Here is an 18,462-nt window from a genome sequence, read left to right as displayed (position 1 = left end):
TGGCATGATTACCTCACCTGCCTGTTGAGATACAGAGCTTAATGAAACCAAGCAGTGGAAGTGTAAACTTACATCTGGCACTAGGTACTTGTCTTTTCAGTGTTTGATTTCACAGTCTTATTTGGTTAAAAAAATAAAGAGTTTTGCTGTGTTTTCTTTTTGTCTTTTGGAAAAGTGTGTCATTGACTTGAGCAGTGGATATTATTTCACTGCTTTTTTCACCAGTCTCACCCCGTTTAAAGACATTTAAGCAGCTTATATTTGGTGATTACAAAAGAGAAAGCAGTATTATTGCTGTAATATTCCAAACACATAGAGAGATAGGAGGAGTTATATTTTGTTCACCTTCAGTTATTTTCCTCACTAGAGTAAGCTGGTAATTTTTTTTGTATCCACTGAAGAAATGACTTGTGAAAGAACTTGTACAGAATGAAGTGAATGTTTGTAATTTGTATTACCAGTTTTCTCTTCTTTTGCAAAGGGTGTTATTCAAGATGTGAAAATCATCTTTATACCGAATGGATATATAACACAGTGTCCTAATCTGAATCGCAGTAAGTAGCAATCTTTTTATTGTCTCTGTTTTAGATTTTTCATACAGATTCATACATACTCTATTTTTTAGATTTTTCATACAGATTGTTTCTTTGCTTTAAAAATAATACTTTCAGGCTTGTTATTTTTGCATGTGTGATTTCCAGAAGGCAAGAATTCTGTATAAACAGATTGCATTTTATGTTCAGATAAATCTAGTATGATAGATTGTTGTTTATTTATGGGTTATTGTGTCTTTCCTTCTTTTCTGTTTCTTTTTAATCTTTCTCTATTGAGCATGCCCAACCTGCAGTGATTTCTTAAGTCTGGTGCAAGGAATCATGGATTTGCAAGAACTTCTGGCAAAAATGACTGCAAAAGTAGGTACCTAAGCTTTTTTTTAGTTGCCCTTTCCTTCCTTTCCTTCCGTAAGACAAAGATGAAAGTATTTATTCTATATGCCATTTCTTATACCATGAAAATTATTCTAAATTTTTGTAGTAGAGCAAATTTTTTTCTTGCTGTCTGCAGCAGTCTTATGGATATAGCTCCATGGCTGTTCCTTAAGCTCAGTAATGTTTCTGTTGTCTGCTTTATTATTTGTAAGGTAGTGACAAAATACCCGGAGTCAGATTTTTTTTGTAAGAAGCCTTAGCTTGATTTCCCTTTTCATGTTGAGGGATAAATGCAGAAACAAAAGAGTGAAATCCCTCAACAATTTCCTCACCATGTGATGCTGTCAGAGTGGAAGGTTTTCTTGTGGGAAGTCCTGTGAAGTTTTCAGGACTGGTGTAGTCTCCTTCCTGGAAATGGAAATGAGGCCCCAAAATGAAAATGCCTGTGAAGCTGCTGACTACTGCTGTGAAAGTTAGCTCAGCTCCAGGTGATGTGGTGTGTGCTTGGGCTTGTGGTTTTTTTCTTTCTTCTTTCCCCCCCCAGCTTTGGATCATGAGTAGGGTGAATGGGAATCTATAGTGTTGGGGATTTTTTTTGTTTGTTTGAAATGTTTGAAGTTTTCTTCAGGTTCTGCTCCTACAATACGCAGGCAACCTGGATGTTAAACCAAGGCCCTACAGCAAGGCTGTGCTGAAGTTTTGAGATAGGAAACTGTGTTTTAAAGGTGACCAAACCCCTGATCTGTGTTAAAAGGAGAATCTGAGCACGTTTTCAGGTTACTGTTGATGAACCATCTGGTTTGTGGTAGAGGATAGTTACTTTTCTCTTTTGAAACAGCACTTACATGTTAATTACTTAGATTTAAGTGCAGATGCAACCAACCTGTAGATGCCCTTACTCTCAGTGTAGTTACTGTAGGCATTTCCAAAACAGGATTTGCGTAGCAGTGCTGCTTGTGTAAAAAAATGATACTTTTTAATGCGCTGCCTTCAAATGCTCTTTCCCTTCCCAATAGGAAAGGGGAAACTGTTTTTCGGAGAGTGCGTGTGTTATGCTGGCAATCCTCTTACTCAGCTGACATGCTTTGGACAGGCTGGATCCAAATGAAAAATGTGAAGCTTTTAGTTTAGTATTCTGCTTGTGCTATGAAAGAGAGGCAATTATTTTGAGCCCTGCTGGTGGTATGAACAAGTTCCAATTATGCAGTATACTGAGTAACTTGCTTTCTCTGATGTTAATTATATTTTTGCTTGCTAGTACTTTATGAGGGGAAGCAAATAACACAGTATTTGTACTGCAAAGACTGTGCACTTTCATAAAGTGGTGGTGGCATAATCCTTCATTGCAAATTCCTTTTCTGCTACAGCAGTCCACTGACTGTTTTGTTGCAGTTGTTTCCTGTTGTCCAGGCAAAATGCATGCAACGGGAAAGGAAATTAACTTGGTAAAAAAATGCAAGTTAAAAATAGGGGGTCTGGAGGGAAGCATTAAGGTTTGTATCTGCCTTTTAAGTCCTAACCACAATAGGCAAGAGTTACTAATGTAGACACAAGTATATTTTGTGGGGATGATGCATGTCAGGGCTTTGAAGGGCCGTGCAGCTGCCTGCAGAGATCCTGTTTGGCCTGGCAGTTGGTCAGAGAATGGCTGGCTAGTACACAGCAGCAAGCATCCCTGATCCTGCACCAAGAGATGCAGGCCATGAACAAGATGTTTTGAAGAAGTGTCTTCGTGTCTTGTTGTTGCTTTTAGGCTCCGCTGTATCCAGATTTCAGCTTCTCTCTCAATCTGTGTTTGGTTAGAGCTGTATCACAGCATTGAATAGAGGAGCAAGTGTTGTTTGCAGTGAATGTGTATGTGCAGTTTATAGAAATTAAAATTATGGAGACTCAGAGCTGGGAAGGAAACGTGCAGCTACTGGTTTCAGGCTCCAATAATTGTAGTAGCTGTGCAAGTTATGCAGAATGAAAGCAGGAAAGGGAGGCTCCCTCCTGCTTGGGCTGTACCTCTCCTGAGTCTGGTGGGCTCAGAGTGGGACACAGGGCCTGTGTGAGTGGTCCAGCAGAGCCCTGACTATGGCAGATTGTCACAGAGTTCTATGAAAGGAGCATTTGTTCATGACTTGTAGCAACCTAACCCCCCTTACGTCCTCTTCCTACCTGTGTTTTGTGAAGACATAGCTTTTAAAGATTAATAAAGATTAATAAAGATTAAGAACTAATAATTATCAATATTAATAAAATTATTAATAATTTAAATAATAAAAATTATTAAAAATAATTTTAATTAATTTTTAATTAAAAATCCCAGCTTTTAAAACTTACTTTATTTTTGTCATAATTTGAATTAATTCTGAATCTCTCCAGTAGATATGTTCAATTGATTTAATTCTGTGTCCTTAAATAGAGACACACTGTATGTCAGGGTGTTACAATCTGGCTAAAATGTTAATTTTGCTGTAGGAGAAGAGGGTTGTGTTACATTGCAGCATTCCCCACTGCTGGGCTAGAGTACTGTTAGTTCCTCTAAATGTAATGGCTAAAATAATTCATATGGCTTTAACAATCTACTGAAATAGGTCTGGGCATCTCCTGCACTTCTTTGAGGGGAATATTACTTCTTTTGGTAAATTATGAGCCTCCACTAGGGTGTGCTTTGTATTCAGATGTGTTTGTTGCATGAAGACTTCCAGCACAGAAATTTCTACTGAGTCTTTCCTTTCTGGAAGTCAAAAAGGTTCAAGCTTGACTTTGATTCAAATCAAGAAAAATCAAGCACTTGACTTCATTTATGGACTAGGCAATCTGGTTTATTTATATCATGGGTTTATACAGCCAGGAATACTTTCATGAATCACAAAATTTTCCCTGTAAGTTTTGATTTTTAAAAAAAATTTCTTGCATTTGTTGTGCCAGAAAAAAAAAAAATTTTTTTTGAACAGGGGCCTGTCATCTTTCAGTTATTTGTATGGGCAGGGAAGGAATGCACATATTTACTGCTAAATATTAAGCTTGTCTTTCTATTGTAACAACAAGGAGTGTTCAGAGCTAGCCACAAGCCCAGGGCTTACCCCAGGAGCATGGTTTCTCCATTGGTTGTAATGTGGGATGACCATGTACTAACTCCACCAAAATCTGAGGAATAGGGTTAGTTTTTACCTGCTGATTTCCTGGTTCAGTGTTTCGAAGGTTGTGGTCAAAGTTGGTTTTGCTAAAAATAAGTCTACTGGTTTTTGTTTTTTTTTAAATCATGTGTTTGAATTGCAGAAATCTCATCAAGTTACTTTCATTTATAGTTAAATTATGCAGAAACAAGACTGAGTCAATTGGAAGACTGTCATTGTGAGAAGACTTGTCAAGTAAATGGATTGATCTACAGAGACAAAGACTCATGGGTTGAAGATGATCACTGCAGGAATTGCACATGCAAAGTAAGAATTTCTGAAGAGTTTGAAGGATAGTATCTAATGAAAATGTGAAAATGGCCTTTGAATGCATAATGTTCACTCTGAGAATTACTGTGTTTTTATTATGCATCTAGTGGCAGCATGGACAATAGAGAGGGAAATGGTAAAATAAATAAAATTTTGATATTAGTTATTTGTAAGCTTCATACATAAAATCTGCCTTCCCTTGGCAGTGCTTTCTTACTTGTTCTAATTATAGCTGTGAGGACTTTGTGGTTGTGGGGTGAAGGAGTGGCATTGTCTGTGTTTGGTTTGGAATTGTTTTCACTGCAGTGGCTTTTTCAAAGAGGAGGCATTATCTTAATAGTATTCATAGATGCTTAGTTGCATCTTGCATGGTAACAACTTGCAGATTCATTTTCAGCATTTATCAGACTGAAAAATACAAGGGACAGAAAGAGGATTAGTATGCAAAACTTGTATCTTTGAAATTATTTGATAAATATCTGAAGAGAGCCTTTGTTTGCTCAGGAAAATAGAAGCCTGATTCTTAAAAAACTCAAAGATTATTGGAACAGCGTACAGAAAGTAGGGCTTATGTTCTTGCCTTATGTTTTCCAATTAATGTATTTTGCTCTGGGTTTGGGGGTAAAACCAGTGATATGTATCAAAATTCAGAAGGCAGTTCACCTTCAGCTGCACTTTGATTCATTTTGATAGTTGAATGGGATTAAATCTCTTACTGAAGGATAGGTTTGTAATCCAGAATGGCGTTTTCATTTACTTAAATAGTTCTTAGTGTTTTTTATAAAATACTCACTCATTGCAGCAGCGCTAGTTGAATTTTGTCCTAAACCCCTTTGCTCAGAGCGGAGTTGTGGAATGCCGGAGGATGTCCTGTCCCCCTCTGGAGTGTCCTCCTGATGCTCTCCCCGTGCACGTGGACACTCAGTGCTGCAAAGTGTGCAAGGGTGAGTACATCACACAGACCTCGCCGTTTTGCCTTCTGTTTCAGCAGAGTTAAACTTGTCCTGCCAGCAGGCACGTTTTGTAATGATTTTCAGACATCCTGGTAGTTCAGGTAACATGAGTCATAGTGGCAAACATGATTTATGAAGAAAATAAATAATGAACAAACATTGCAAATTTCTGAGGTACTTTTTTACCTATTGTTAATGTAAAATTATTCATCCTGTTGGGGGTTGAGAAGACTGACTTGGCTCGAGTTGGTATCTCCTCTTGATGTTGAGGAGCATCAAGCCTGTGGTCTGAACTTTCTTTTATGATGAGTAACTAACCAAGCTGTTATCTTTTTGCCTGTCTTTTATTTCAAGTTAAAAGGCTGTTCTTTAAAATAAACATGACAGTATATCAGACCCTGGCTTAATATCACTGTGTGGAGCCATAGTTTGCTGTAATTAATTTCCAAATAAATTAATGAGAAGAAAGAAAAGCTAAGTACATTTTGTGATTGGTGTTATTATCAACTTTCAGTTCCTTCTACTGGGAATAAAAGCTGTTAAGTAAGAGTCACAGAAGGAATATTCAATATTTGTTACTTTAATAGTAGTACAAGGAACAAAGACAATTTATGTATGAAAATTTTAGCTATTTACTAATGCCAGTTGTACCTTAAGAAGCACAGATTCTCTTTCCCCTGATCTGTTCTGGAAGATGAGGAAGCTTCATGCTTGAGCTTTTCAATAATTTATTAGGACAGGGATGTTGAAATATTTTAGGATTTATTAGGAAAATAATAACACTTTTTTAGCATTCTGTCACCCTTCTTCAGTCATTGAATTCATTAGTTCCGTGCACAAATATCCTTTAGCTGTGATCTTGCACTTGCTCTTGTTTCTCATGTAATCTCATTTCTCTCGGCTGTATGTCAGCATGAATATTCTGTATACTAAAAGATGTTCATGAACAGAGTACTTGGGTGGTAAAGTGACCATGCTGGCCTGCATTATTTGTCTCAAAATATTTTTATTTGTAACACTGGAAGTCTAGAAAGTTCTTTCATGAAACTGGATGTATGCACAAAAGTCAAAATCTGACGCAAAGAAATTGTAAGGCACAAAATTGTAGATTCCGTGTATACCCTCATGAGTAAACTGTTCCTGTTATTTGTAATGGGAAGATGAACAATCAGACTTGCCTTTTGTCAGTGATTGGCACAAACTTGACTCCTTATTCTGACAAGAACTCAGCATGTCAGTCACTAGGAAGAGACGTATGGAAGTTGATTGAAATTGATTGTAAATGCCAGCTCCTTGACAAAATGATGTGCTAGGACCACAGTTAGTCACCTCTAGGTAGATAGTAGTAATTGCAGAGGCTTTCCAAAGAGCTGCACTGCAGGTGTTATTTTCTCTGTGCTTTTGCTATTTAGCTCTGATAGAACCATCAGTTGTAATTTACTGTCTCTAGGGATTATTGAATGGCTGGGTTATTGAACACTTTCCCATCTTAGCTAAGGGTTAATGAGCAAAGCTCTAATGTCTGATATGTTAAGGGGTTTAGACAGTTCAGTTTTGATCCCTGCCACCTTGTGTTAGCATTTCAAATAATATAGTCTCTTTGGCAAAAGACTATAATTTTAGATATAATTTTTCTGAATCATACATTAACTTGCTTTCCATTCTTTCATTAAAGCAAAAGTGTGTCCATTCTTTTGTTAAAAGCAGTCATGTCAGGAAAACAGACAGAAAGAAGGAAATGTCTCTATTTCAAATTCTCCTAAAAATAGTTACTGGGATTCCTAATTTAAACAAAGCGTCCTCATCTGAAGTTTTCTTCAGAAGTGAGATCACAACAAGTAAGGCATAAAAACTAGGGCAGCTTTTGAAAAACAAAGAAAACTAGGATGCCAAAAGGAAGACTCCTCTTTTTAAGTGCCTTAGTGATGATGAAAACTGAGGGAGCCTGAAAATCATAATTTTTTTTTTTCTTAAGAAATGAGCATTTTCACAAAGAGTCATTAGAAGCAAATTTATGTCTGAAGGTTCATGAAGATTGATCTAGCAGTCTCTTTGCTTAAAATTTGGGAATCAATCTGGCTATGACAGTTGCTGCTGTGGAATTGTTGGCATCACCTGTAAGGGGGACACACTTGCACCTGTGAGTGCTTTCCTTACCTGGGCACTCAGGAGGGAAATTCAGGTAAAACAGTCCTAGATAGAGTGTGTCTTTTGAGAACAGACTGCTCTGAACACTTGCACTCCACGTGCGAGTGGCTTGACTCTCAAAACCTTAAAGCACTGTTCAGTTGCAACATAGGATTCACACCTTTTAGCTTTCCTTTCAGGGTCACAGGTTAGACTTTTAGTGGCCAAGTACAGAAAGAGCTGAAATGCCACAGCAGAAAGTTATTTTATCAGTGTTTAACATCAATCTGCTTTGTAATGTAGGGTGCTTTTATAGTGGCTACTTGATTTGTGTGAGATCGTAACAGCCCAGCTGCTCTCTTTAATTGATGGATTTACTGTCCTTCTCTGGAATTGGAATTCAGACATGTAGTTGCATGGGGACTGTGTTAATTCTGGTCATAATTGACCAAGCTGTTTGCTGCTGTGGCCCTGATGCCTGTTCCTTCTTCCTGGTGGCAGTAGTCCCAAGCTAGGTGACTGCCGGGAAGTGAGCGAGGAATGATCGCATGTTCCAGTCTGCTGGTTCACTTGTGGAGCCACTTATCTTTGGCAAAAGGGCCAAAAACCTCAGACAAGAGTTTTGCAGTAGGAGTTCTCAGTTTCCTGGGAAAATCCTACCTATTTCATGTGTGCCTGAAAAATATTTTCCTGAAATAGATTTTTGCAGTTTGTTGATTCAGTAGTCATTCACTGCATCCAGTCTGTTTGTGCAGTCCTCCAGTAAGTTGAAGAGTTCACCTTTGTGCCCACAAAAAATGTGAAGGCTTACTTGAAACCTGTGCTTACATTATTCTTGTGATGAACTGGTTACTAATAAATGTATCCAGTTCTTGAAGTGAGTCATGAGGACCTCTGGTAACACAAATACTGCTAACTATTACTACTCTACAGGATGTTGGTAGTGAAAACATTTTCTATTGAAGTATAGGTTATTTAGTCCAGGACACATTGTTTATGCTCCTATTTCCTCTCTTTAGTTTGGGTAAAGAGGCTACTTTCTCTTAAAGTGAATTTATTGTTCGTTACTTTGTTTGTAATTGTATGTGATACTGACTTCTGATCAAAGATCGGAAGTCAGTATCACATATAATTAATCTGATTAATCTTTTTCTGATGAAAGCAAAATTAATCATATTTTTAATGTATTGATATTTTTCAGTGTATGTGAGTACTGGTTTTGCTTCTTTGTTATACCTTGCATTTATTTGCTGCTTAAATACTGATTGAATAAATTTTTAATCTCCCTTCTCCTCTCGAATTACAGCAAAGTGTATCTATGGAGGCAAAGTGCTAGCAGAAGGTCAACGAGTATTAACCAAGAGCTGCAGGGAATGTCGAGTAAGTTTCAGTTGTATAAACCTTTCCTGTTTTTAAATGTGTCTGTGGTGTTCAGAAGTGACAGTGAAAAGTTAGTGCATTTCTTCAGGCTTCCTTCATGCAAATGTGACATCTGTTGTCTTGAAACAGGTGACCTTGAAGTCACTGAAAGCCACAAATACGAAAACAAGGCAGGAATATGACCCTTGCAGGATAAGAAAAATACAGGCAAAATTATTTGGAAGAATGTTTTCTCTTATCTCTGCTTTCATGAGCTTTAGAAAAAAGTAACAGCCTCTTGAGAAAATTACTTATTTCAGCCAAATTGCTAAAATTTGAAGCAACCTTCTTGTTATATTGTGTGAGTTACCTACATTTTCCCTAGGATTGTTCAAACTATATATAGCTCTTCTAATAATTGAGGTAAATTACAGAATATTGGAGTGGACTGAATTCTTTTTGGCAAATTCATGACATTTGGACTATGACAGTCAGTATTTAAGAGCGCAGGTGAATGGAGGCTGTGTTAGATCCGTTCTGGGAGTGTTGGTGAATGTGCATTGGAAAAGATGACAGTGATCTGGTTATTATTGTGCTTGGAGATCAGTGTACAGAGTAGCAATTTTATGTTCACTAATGGAAATGGACAATAGCTGGTTGCAGATGTTGTGAAAACAGCTTGTTATGCAGAATTACTTTGCTATTGTTACTGTTGAGCTGTATGGGGTGCTGTGCACTGCATATACAAATATGTGGGCAAGGTTGTTGCCTTGGAAGGCAGACTAAGATGCCTGTTATGTATAATATGACATGGAATGTTTATTTGAGTGTGGAAGTACATGTATAAAATGAGAACAGGAGTATTTTCATGTTAAAGTGAAATGAGAGAGGATGATCTGAATTAAGTCTGTGGAACTTCTCTGTGCTATAAATAAGAGTGTTATATTCACCATTAGGAGTATGATAATACACTCAGGGAAACTAAAAGCAAATACCAATCATCAAATATCTGTCATTAGGAATGAGTAAAATAATGAAAACATTTGTATTTTGCTTATTGTTAAAAGGAAAATGATATGGCAATGTTAATTACAGTAACATTGCAGTTGGTATTTGCATCTTAATTGACAGTATTGCTAAATATTCAAAATGGCATTTGTGACTGTTACACCATAAAAAAATTGTTTGATGCATGCCTTCAGAAACAAACTGAAGTTCTGTCCACAACTGTGCTTCAGCAAAATATTAAACCCCACTGGCCCGGGGAGAGTTTTTACGAGAGTGCTTGCATCTGTTTCTGTGGGCTGGTGTGTCTCTGCAGGAGATTCATTCAATATGTCTTCAGCATGACCTCCTAAATCTGACCTACTTGTCTACTGCCTCAGGAATGTTCCCTAGATGAAGGATGAATGGTGATGAGTCAAACTATGGCTGTGTCATTGTTTTCTGTCCTGTGTGGATAAGGTGTTGTATGAAAAAAGGAGGGACTTTGTCATAGAGGAGGACCATACAAAATTTAATATGGTTTAATTTTCCAGACTTGAAAAACTGACATTAAGTTTCAAAAGCTGCTGATCCATGAAGGAATACAGTGGAGGGTACACATCTACTGTCAATGTAATAGTGTTGATAAAGATGACTTAAAAATCTTTGTCTCTGTAAAGGAGGATATATTTGTAAGTGGAGTAATGTCAAAAATATTAAGTTGAAATTTCACATTTCAATTTTTATTTGAAGATAGCTTCCTTATTCTTTGCATAGGTACTGATCCAAACTTATGAGGCTTTTAACTTATTGATATTTCCATCTAAAAAAATACTACTACTACTGATGGATCCAGCTAGATCAAAGATGTTCTTTATCAGGCTGAGAGACTTTTTTTAATTTTTCAAAACTAATCCAGGCTAAAAATATTTATGATGCACATCCTCTTAACCGTAAGCACAGATGTTATTCGTGAACAATCATTCCCAGCTGGAATCCTGCCCACAAACACTCTTTAGATGAATCTGCAACAACAAAATGAGTACACAGGTATTTCTAACAATCATAGAACAGTTCAGATTGGAAGGGACTTCTGGAGGTCTTCTTGTCCAACTATCCTGGATGAGCAAGGTTCCTGCAGCCGTTTGCCCAGGACCACGTCCAGATGGCTTTTGAGTATCTCCAGTGGAGACTCCACAGCTTCCCTGGGCAGCCTCACAGTGCAGGAGTGTTTCTGGTGTTCAGATGGGCCCTGCTGTGTTTCACTTTGTGCCTGTAGTCCCTGGTCCTGTCACTGGGCACTGCTCAGATGAGCCTGGCTCCATCCTCTTGGCTCCCTCCCTCTGGGTATTTATATGTGTGTGTAGGAACCCCTCTGAGCCTTCTCCTCTCCAGCCTTTCCTTCTGTGAGATGCTCCAGGCTATTATTTTTCCTCGTGGTCCATGGCTGATCTCTCTCAGCTTTTCCATCTCTTGTGGTGAGAAGGCCAGAAAATGTAAGTGTGTATGAGCTTTTGATAACTGCACCTTTCTGCAGTCAGTAAGTGTTTGATTTTTTGTTTGTTGGTTTGTTTAGGGCTTTTTTTTGTTTGTTTTTCACCCATATGGTGATGTGGGCCATTGAATGTCAATGGAAAGATTTTTATAACTTTTTTTGGAGTGGGAATTTGCAGTTGATCAGCTGCCTGTGAATGACATGATGCCTGTTCATAAACAGATGACTTGCTTGACAGCAAAGGGTACAAAAATAAATGCCTCTTCATTAATGCTGGGAGCTGACACAGTGTGCTGTACAAGATGGACAGGGCCCACAGCTTTCAGGAAGGTTGACTAAAATTTTTTTGCAAAGATAAGGAACGATTGAAACTGTGTCCTAAGAGACTGATCAATAGCAGCTTGTTGTGGCTTAGGAGTGATACTCCTGGATGTGGTGCTCTCACTGAAACCATGTCTCTCACTTCCCTGGGTGGAATGGAGAGGACAACTGGAGGCACAAAAGCCAAAGGTCACGGGTTGAGATAAGAACAGTTCACTGGAATCAGCAAGGACATAAGAAAATAAACAGTAACAGCAATAATAGTCATGACAAAGGGTACAGGGAAGAAGTGATCGATTCACAGGGAGCAACAAAACCCGACTGCTCCCTCTCGACCCCACCAGCCCCACCTCAGAGTGAGGTGGTGTAGAATAACCTCGGGTCCTGGCCATGCCCCTCCTGGCTACTGAAGAGATCAGCCCTGTCCTGTCTGGAACCAGGGCAGAGAGAAATTCAGACAGGAAAACCCCCTCCCACCAAATAGCCTTAGCTGAATCTTGCAAATAATTTTCAAAGCTGATCGTGTGAGATGAGCTGTTTGTTGTTCAGATTTTTACTGCATGTCTATGATTAGGCTTACATCCAACCCTTTTTTTTTGTGTACTTACCTTGGTAATTACAAGAAATTTAATTATCTTGTTGTAATTTTTTGACTTCAGATTGCATTCTTTGTGGATTGTATGTCACAACTGAAGCTTGATATATTTATTCCAGAAAAAAATGTCTTTTTGACATCTATTTCTATTCACATTCTATGACTGCTACATATGTGAATTGAATATAAAAAGGAATAATTTTTCTAAGGCTGCCTGAAGCAATAATTCTGAAGTGTGAACTCTTCTTACTTATCTCAGTGGATAAAATGTGAACTCTGATGATGATAATTCTTATAATTGGATCTGTACTAGTTTATAACAAATTGATTTTAACCCAAAGAATACTCAACATGGAAATGTTTTAATTGTTTTAAAACTTAATTACAAATAAGTTTAATTTGCTTTCCCAAGACGCAAATTCTGCAGAAAATAGAAGACTTAAGGAAATAAAATCTTACTGTTGTTAAATTAATGGAATTCTCAATTTGTGTTGTTTAATCTCCTTGTGAGTCACCAAAGAAGCAGTGAGCTTGGAATAAATTTGTCTTTAGCTTTTTTACTCATCCTGACACTCTTTTGACTTTCATACCATTTCTTGCCATATTTTTCTGGCCAGATTTATTGTCAGTCAACACTTTTTGTCGGTATGATGACATACTTTACTCTTTCTGCTGTAATTGTCCTGTCTGAGCTTAAATAGGCGATGAGCTACAGCCAGAGCTTTTCTAGCTGGTTGTTTGATAACGTGATAGTAAGTGATGGCCCAGTGTCTGGTTCTTTTATCACCTTTGATCCTGCAGTTGCACAGACAGGCGTGGGGGATTCCTCCTTTTCCCCTGTGGAAGTGAGATCAGCCGCAGACAGAACGCCTCCGTTAACTTCTCTGTTCTAGTGGCCACTTGCTCTGACGATGTGCCCTCTGTGCTGCTGGAGGGAGCTGCTTTTTCTTACAAAAAAATAAGAAGAGCAGATGCCTGTGGGGTTTTTTTAGTAGTATTCATGACAGCAACTGGTGCAACTTGCCAGTAAAGGCAATTGGCCCTGCTTAGCCTGAAGATTGTAATGTCAGGGGCAGTGACGGGCAGTGATTGCAGAGTGGTCAGATCTGCATTCCCTGGGCCGGCTGCACTTCCCAGCTCTGAGTTCTGCAAGTCATTTGTGCCTTGTAGACTCAGCAGGCATTCCCTAAGTGTGTAGGGCAGCTCAAGGCTGTGAGATCTCCTTCTGGAGCCTGGAGGGGCAGGGCTGAGTTGGCGTAGTGAGGTGGAGTGGCAAGGCTGATGACCAGCAAAGGCTTTTACCTGTGCGAGCCTGTGCTTTGGTGTGGTGTGGCACAGTGTTGAGTAGTTATTCTGCACTGGATGTTTCTTCATGCAGGATGTGCTCGCAGGTAATTTCAGTATCCTCTGTTCAAAGGCATGTATCTGCTCCTTCAGATTATGAGAATGATGACTTTAATGAGGATTTGTCTGTTTTTTGGTATTGGTTTTCCTCTGCTTTCCTAGCCCTAGATATGTTTGGATGGTATTTTTAAACTTGTCTCTGCAACTGTGATAACTGGAAAATGAAATTTCTTCATTGGAGGAAAGCAGAAATTCTTATTCCACCTTTTTGTTCTGACATCTGAGTTTTATGAAGAATATTCTGGGAGGAGTGAGGACTAGACTGATGTTAAAAAGGGGTTTTGGCAACATAGCAGGCTGCTTGCTTTTTTAGTGGAGTTTCATAGCTTGGAAAATGAGATTACTCAGGTGTGGACAGTCCTGTGGGGTAGTTACTGTAGTTCCTACTGAGCAAAAATCCTAGTTTGTTTCTGCTCCACTTGCTAGTTTTCAGTGATGGCATAGCTGCAGAAGGGGTGCTGCACAAGTAAATCATGGTATGAAGAAGGCTGGAGTGGGGGATAAGGTAAAAGAGGAGGCTATTTTGGGACAAGATGTTAAGAAACAATGAAGTAAGTGCTGGAGAGCTGTTTGTTCTGGAGACAGTGAGGCTAATCTGCTGGATGGGAGAAGATGGAGCAAAATCTGGTGGAAAAATCTCCCCCTGAAGGCTCTATGCCTATGATTACAGAAAGTTTCTACCAGCATCTAGACCTCCTATTGCAGTCTTATTCTAAATCTAGAAATCAAAATCATAGCAATGTTTTTAGCTTGAGTTTTACACAGTAGTTTCTGTAGGGATCTCTCAAGATGAGCTTTATTCTCTGAAGGATCAAACTTTGGAAATAAGGTGATCAGTAATTCTAAAGAACAGACACTTGGATATGACAGAACAAAACAACGCTTGAAAATTATGGTCTTGCTGTGTAAATTGGAGTTGAATAACTTACCAGTGAAGTATGTGGACTGAAATAAGAGGAATAAAGCTCAGATTTGCAGAAAGCAGGAAGACTATCTTTAAGCTGGAATGAAATTCTTAAATTCCTTCAAATACTTGAAAAGAAGATGACTATAATCTAAGGCTACATATTTGATAAAACTAGCATAGAATTTTGAACTGAAGTGCCTTGTCTTTTAATTTTTTTTTTTTTTTTTGTTTTATGCTGGGCAGAGAAATGCACAGCAGATTACTCTAGATTTGATGTTATGGTGGAACAAATGAGTTTAACTTGCTTCTTGCTAATTTACCAGTGTTGTTACTGGAGATTACTAATGCTGTGGATGGAAAAGTATGTGATCCTTGCCACTACATGTATTTTCACCAATGTAATTTTTAAAAAATGTTCTTTATTTTCAGAATGGAGTTTTAGTAAAAGTAACAGAGACCTGTCCACCGCTGAACTGCTCAGAAAAAGATCACGTTCTTCCAGAGAACCAGTGTTGCAGTGTTTGTAGAGGTAAGCCGGCTTGGAAGGAATATAAATTGTTGGTTCAAGAGGGGAATACATTGAAAAGAGCAATTCCTTTTTAACGAGATATTAAGTACCTCTATAAGCATGATTCTAAAACCAATCTGTGATACTCCTTAGGTTACAAGACTTACCAGATATAAAGCTGTAATTGCACTGAATGAGGCAGGAGGAGGGAGAAAAGGAAGAGCTGGAGGAGAAAGAAACCATTATCTCCTAAAAATTCCTATTAAAAGGATGTTGTATTTGAAAAAGAAATATATTTTGTTGCTTAAACCTGCAACTGCAGTGTTTTGAAAGTGTTTTTTGAAGGTTTCTATTTTAAAATCTCAAAAATAGCATTAAGATTCTAATTTGATGGATATTACGAGTTTGATTTAGGTATGAGCATTCTCAGGACTAATTTATGCATTAAGCTGGACAATGAAATACTACCAATGCAAAACAAAAATAAAAAAATTAATGCTAGAGCTCAGAACCTCATTTTTCCTGCTTCCAGAGGATATTGAGATGCAGTTTCTTCTTCCTTTCAGCCATGTGAGTCCTGGTTGTAGGCTGGACCAGACTGAACAGGCAATAACTAAAATCTTAATTGAGGAAATCCCCTTAAATGAGGAATGAGCAGGTATCACAAGGTTAAGATTTGAACAACCTTTCTTTTTAAAACGTGTTCTAATCGGTGAATTGCTTGGTGAATAATCATTCCCTATGTATTGTATCTCTGTTCCTCATCTCTCCCTTGGTGCTGAGTCTCAGCTGAGCTTAAGGGGAGCCTGGTCTCTCAGGACTCACATGTCAGCCTGTAGTGTTGCACCTCAGAAATTCAAGCAAGAGGTGTGCCAAATGAGCATTAAACATTTGCAGGCTTAGATGGTCATTGAGGTCTGTTGGAATATTTGTCTTGCCTGCATATAAATTCCTCCAGTGCCATTGCAGATGGCAACGGAGGGGCTCTAAACCTATCCCTCTGCCAGTAAATATTAATTAGTAAATATGCATGGTTAAATATTTACTTAGGCCTTGAACTTAAAAAACACATGCGTGTGGTTGCAGCATGTTTGAGACTCCCTGCTGGGTCATGGGCTAAGAATATACACATTAATTTTTTTTAGTAGTTTCTAGAAACATCTGCAACTATTTAAGCAAGCAGTAAATGTTGCTTCTCTGTCCCTCAGAGGGCTCGATGTCTTAATGATACTTCTTAACAGATGGCCCAATTTGATGTTGTGCAGTACTGAAAAAGAATGTATTCATTACTTAAAAGGATTAGAAATATGAAAGCTTCAAAGTTGATGGAAGATAAGTTCCATAATTATTGACTTGCATATTATTGTTAGTGATAGGTCCTCTTTTTAGATATTCATTGCCAAACTGGCTTCATTATTTATAATGTAAGATGAATATGTATATTTATGTGATGATCTCTAGAAGCAAGGGAAGAAATTGTGTTTTCCCTTCCCAGGAATTCTGGTACATGATGCATTCAATTTGACACATTAAACTTTCACTTCAGTTCTGCTTTAGCTGACTGCTAAAACAGTACCTCCTCTTTCTGTATTTCATCATGGCTTTTTAAAATTCTTTTGAAAATGATGCCTAAAGATATGATTAATTTTGTCAACTTTACAAAGGCATAAATTCCATTTAGCACTCATCAGTTGCTTTTTATATCTTGAAGTAGAATATGTGCTGCTTGACACTTTGCTTCAGTTGCATGCAACACAAAGTGGTAGTATATAACTTTATCATGTGCTGTTGTTAAAAATGGATATTTATTAAGAATTCCATATTTGGTATGGTTTTATCCAGCAAACAGGTGCTGTCTGATATGGCAAGCAGGCCACAGATTCTGATCCTGTCCTGTGCCAGCATATCCTTACTGGGAAAGGATAGATTGCTTTTCTTGTTTGCAGAAGTGAGTTCTTTCAGAGACTATATTCAGCTTCTTTTTGTCCAAGTCAAAGTAGTAAGGAAGACATATTGTAATAATTGCTATCCTGAATAAGCAAAATTTTTTGTTGGAAGGCCACACAGATCATTTGCACATCATATGCAAATTTCACATTGTATGTATGATGATGCAGGTAATTTGTTGTGTTAGTCCTTAGCTAAGCCTTAAGTTATTCAACAGAATATTTAGCAAGCATTTACTAGCAGTGTTAAATAAGAATATTATTTCTGTGTTGAGTTTATCAGTGCATGTTAGTGACTGCTAGGTTCTGGGCTTTGTAGCAGTTTGTGTGTTTTTAGTATTTGTAGTTGTGGAAACAGAAGACTTCTACTGAATTTTATGTTCTGTAGAATTATATAATATATTTGCTGAATTGGGCAAGGTGACAGGTTTGCATCTTGTGATTTTCTAGCTGCAGCAAAGGAATTTCTATTTAGTGAAGGGATGAATATGAGGGGATCAGCAGAAGGAAAGAAAAACACAAGTACAAAATCTTTACAATGCTGTGGTATGAGACTGTACCCTCTGAAGTGATCTCTGTAGTACTTACCACAATAATAGATGAGTGCCATAGGTTATGCAGGGCAAAACATAAATCTGTGGTGTTTATGGAGATGGAAATTGTGAGTCAGCAAAGAAAAGAATTGAGTACTGTTATATACAGAGCTGGTGGGCTTCCTAGGTAGTCATTATTGTTTGTAAATGGTAGGAAAAATAAAGAGAGCCGATAATGCCTGCTCTTCTCCAGGCTTGCCCCATGAGTTTATAGTATTGCAGAAGGTAATAGTATATTGCCAAGAGGCAATTTCTGGATTTCAGGGAAGTCGTTGTGTGAGGTGTACAGCAAGGTGAGAGTAGTATGGAAGAGCTCTGCTTTAAAATGACAGTTTATTCTAGTGATTTCATGTACTGAATGCATAAATGGATCTCACCACTTCTGTGTATGGGATCTATCCTTGTCTGTTATGTATAGTATATACAGTTTTTCCTTTAATCTCTGTGCTTTAATATAAATGTCTTAATATAAATGCTTAAACTATGTGGCCACTTTATACTTTCCAGCAGGACAATGTGGTGTTATTAAACTGTCTTTTAGGCTTACAGAAAATTTAGTTAATTTTCAAGTTTCACAAAGAATCATGTCACAAAATACATTTTTTGCTACTTTTGAGAATCACTCATTTTTCTTGCAGCATGCCTGCTACATTTTTTATAGCCCAGGGACAAAACTAATATAAAAAATAGTGTCATGAAAGTGTTTTATTGTTCCCTTTAGCTGTTTTTCTCCTTGCCCAAGACAGTGTATAATTTTGAAAGAGTGGATTTTTTTTCCTCTTTTGCATGAGTGATTCAAATAAAACTTCATGAGAGAATTTTTATGTTGTTATGCTCACAGTTTTAAATACGTAAAAATAGCCTTAACAGTCTTAGTAACTTCAGATGTGCTCTTCTTAAAAGAAAG

At 37.8% G+C, this 18,462-nt stretch overlaps 1 protein-coding gene across 1 annotated transcript in view; it reads left to right on the top strand.

Moving 5' to 3' along the window:
* NELL1 (neural EGFL like 1) overlaps window positions 1-18,462 on the top strand; it is a 209,023-nt gene that overhangs the window by 59,533 nt on the left and 131,028 nt on the right. The window contains exons 6-11 of the mRNA XM_041461862.1: window positions 482-554; window positions 832-914; window positions 4,226-4,360; window positions 5,205-5,307; window positions 8,750-8,823; window positions 14,938-15,037. Coding sequence (XP_041317796.1) covers window positions 482-554; window positions 832-914; window positions 4,226-4,360; window positions 5,205-5,307; window positions 8,750-8,823; window positions 14,938-15,037 — 568 coding nt within the window. The remainder of the gene's footprint in view (window positions 1-481; window positions 555-831; window positions 915-4,225; window positions 4,361-5,204; window positions 5,308-8,749; window positions 8,824-14,937; window positions 15,038-18,462) is intronic.

The sequence above is a fragment of the Pyrgilauda ruficollis genome, unplaced genomic scaffold (genome assembly GCF_017590135.1).
Source record: "Pyrgilauda ruficollis isolate IOZ18807 unplaced genomic scaffold, ASM1759013v1 scaffold156, whole genome shotgun sequence".
NCBI classification, from domain to species: domain Eukaryota; kingdom Metazoa; phylum Chordata; class Aves; order Passeriformes; family Passeridae; genus Pyrgilauda; species Pyrgilauda ruficollis.
This window is presented reverse-complemented; position numbering and strand designations above follow the sequence as displayed.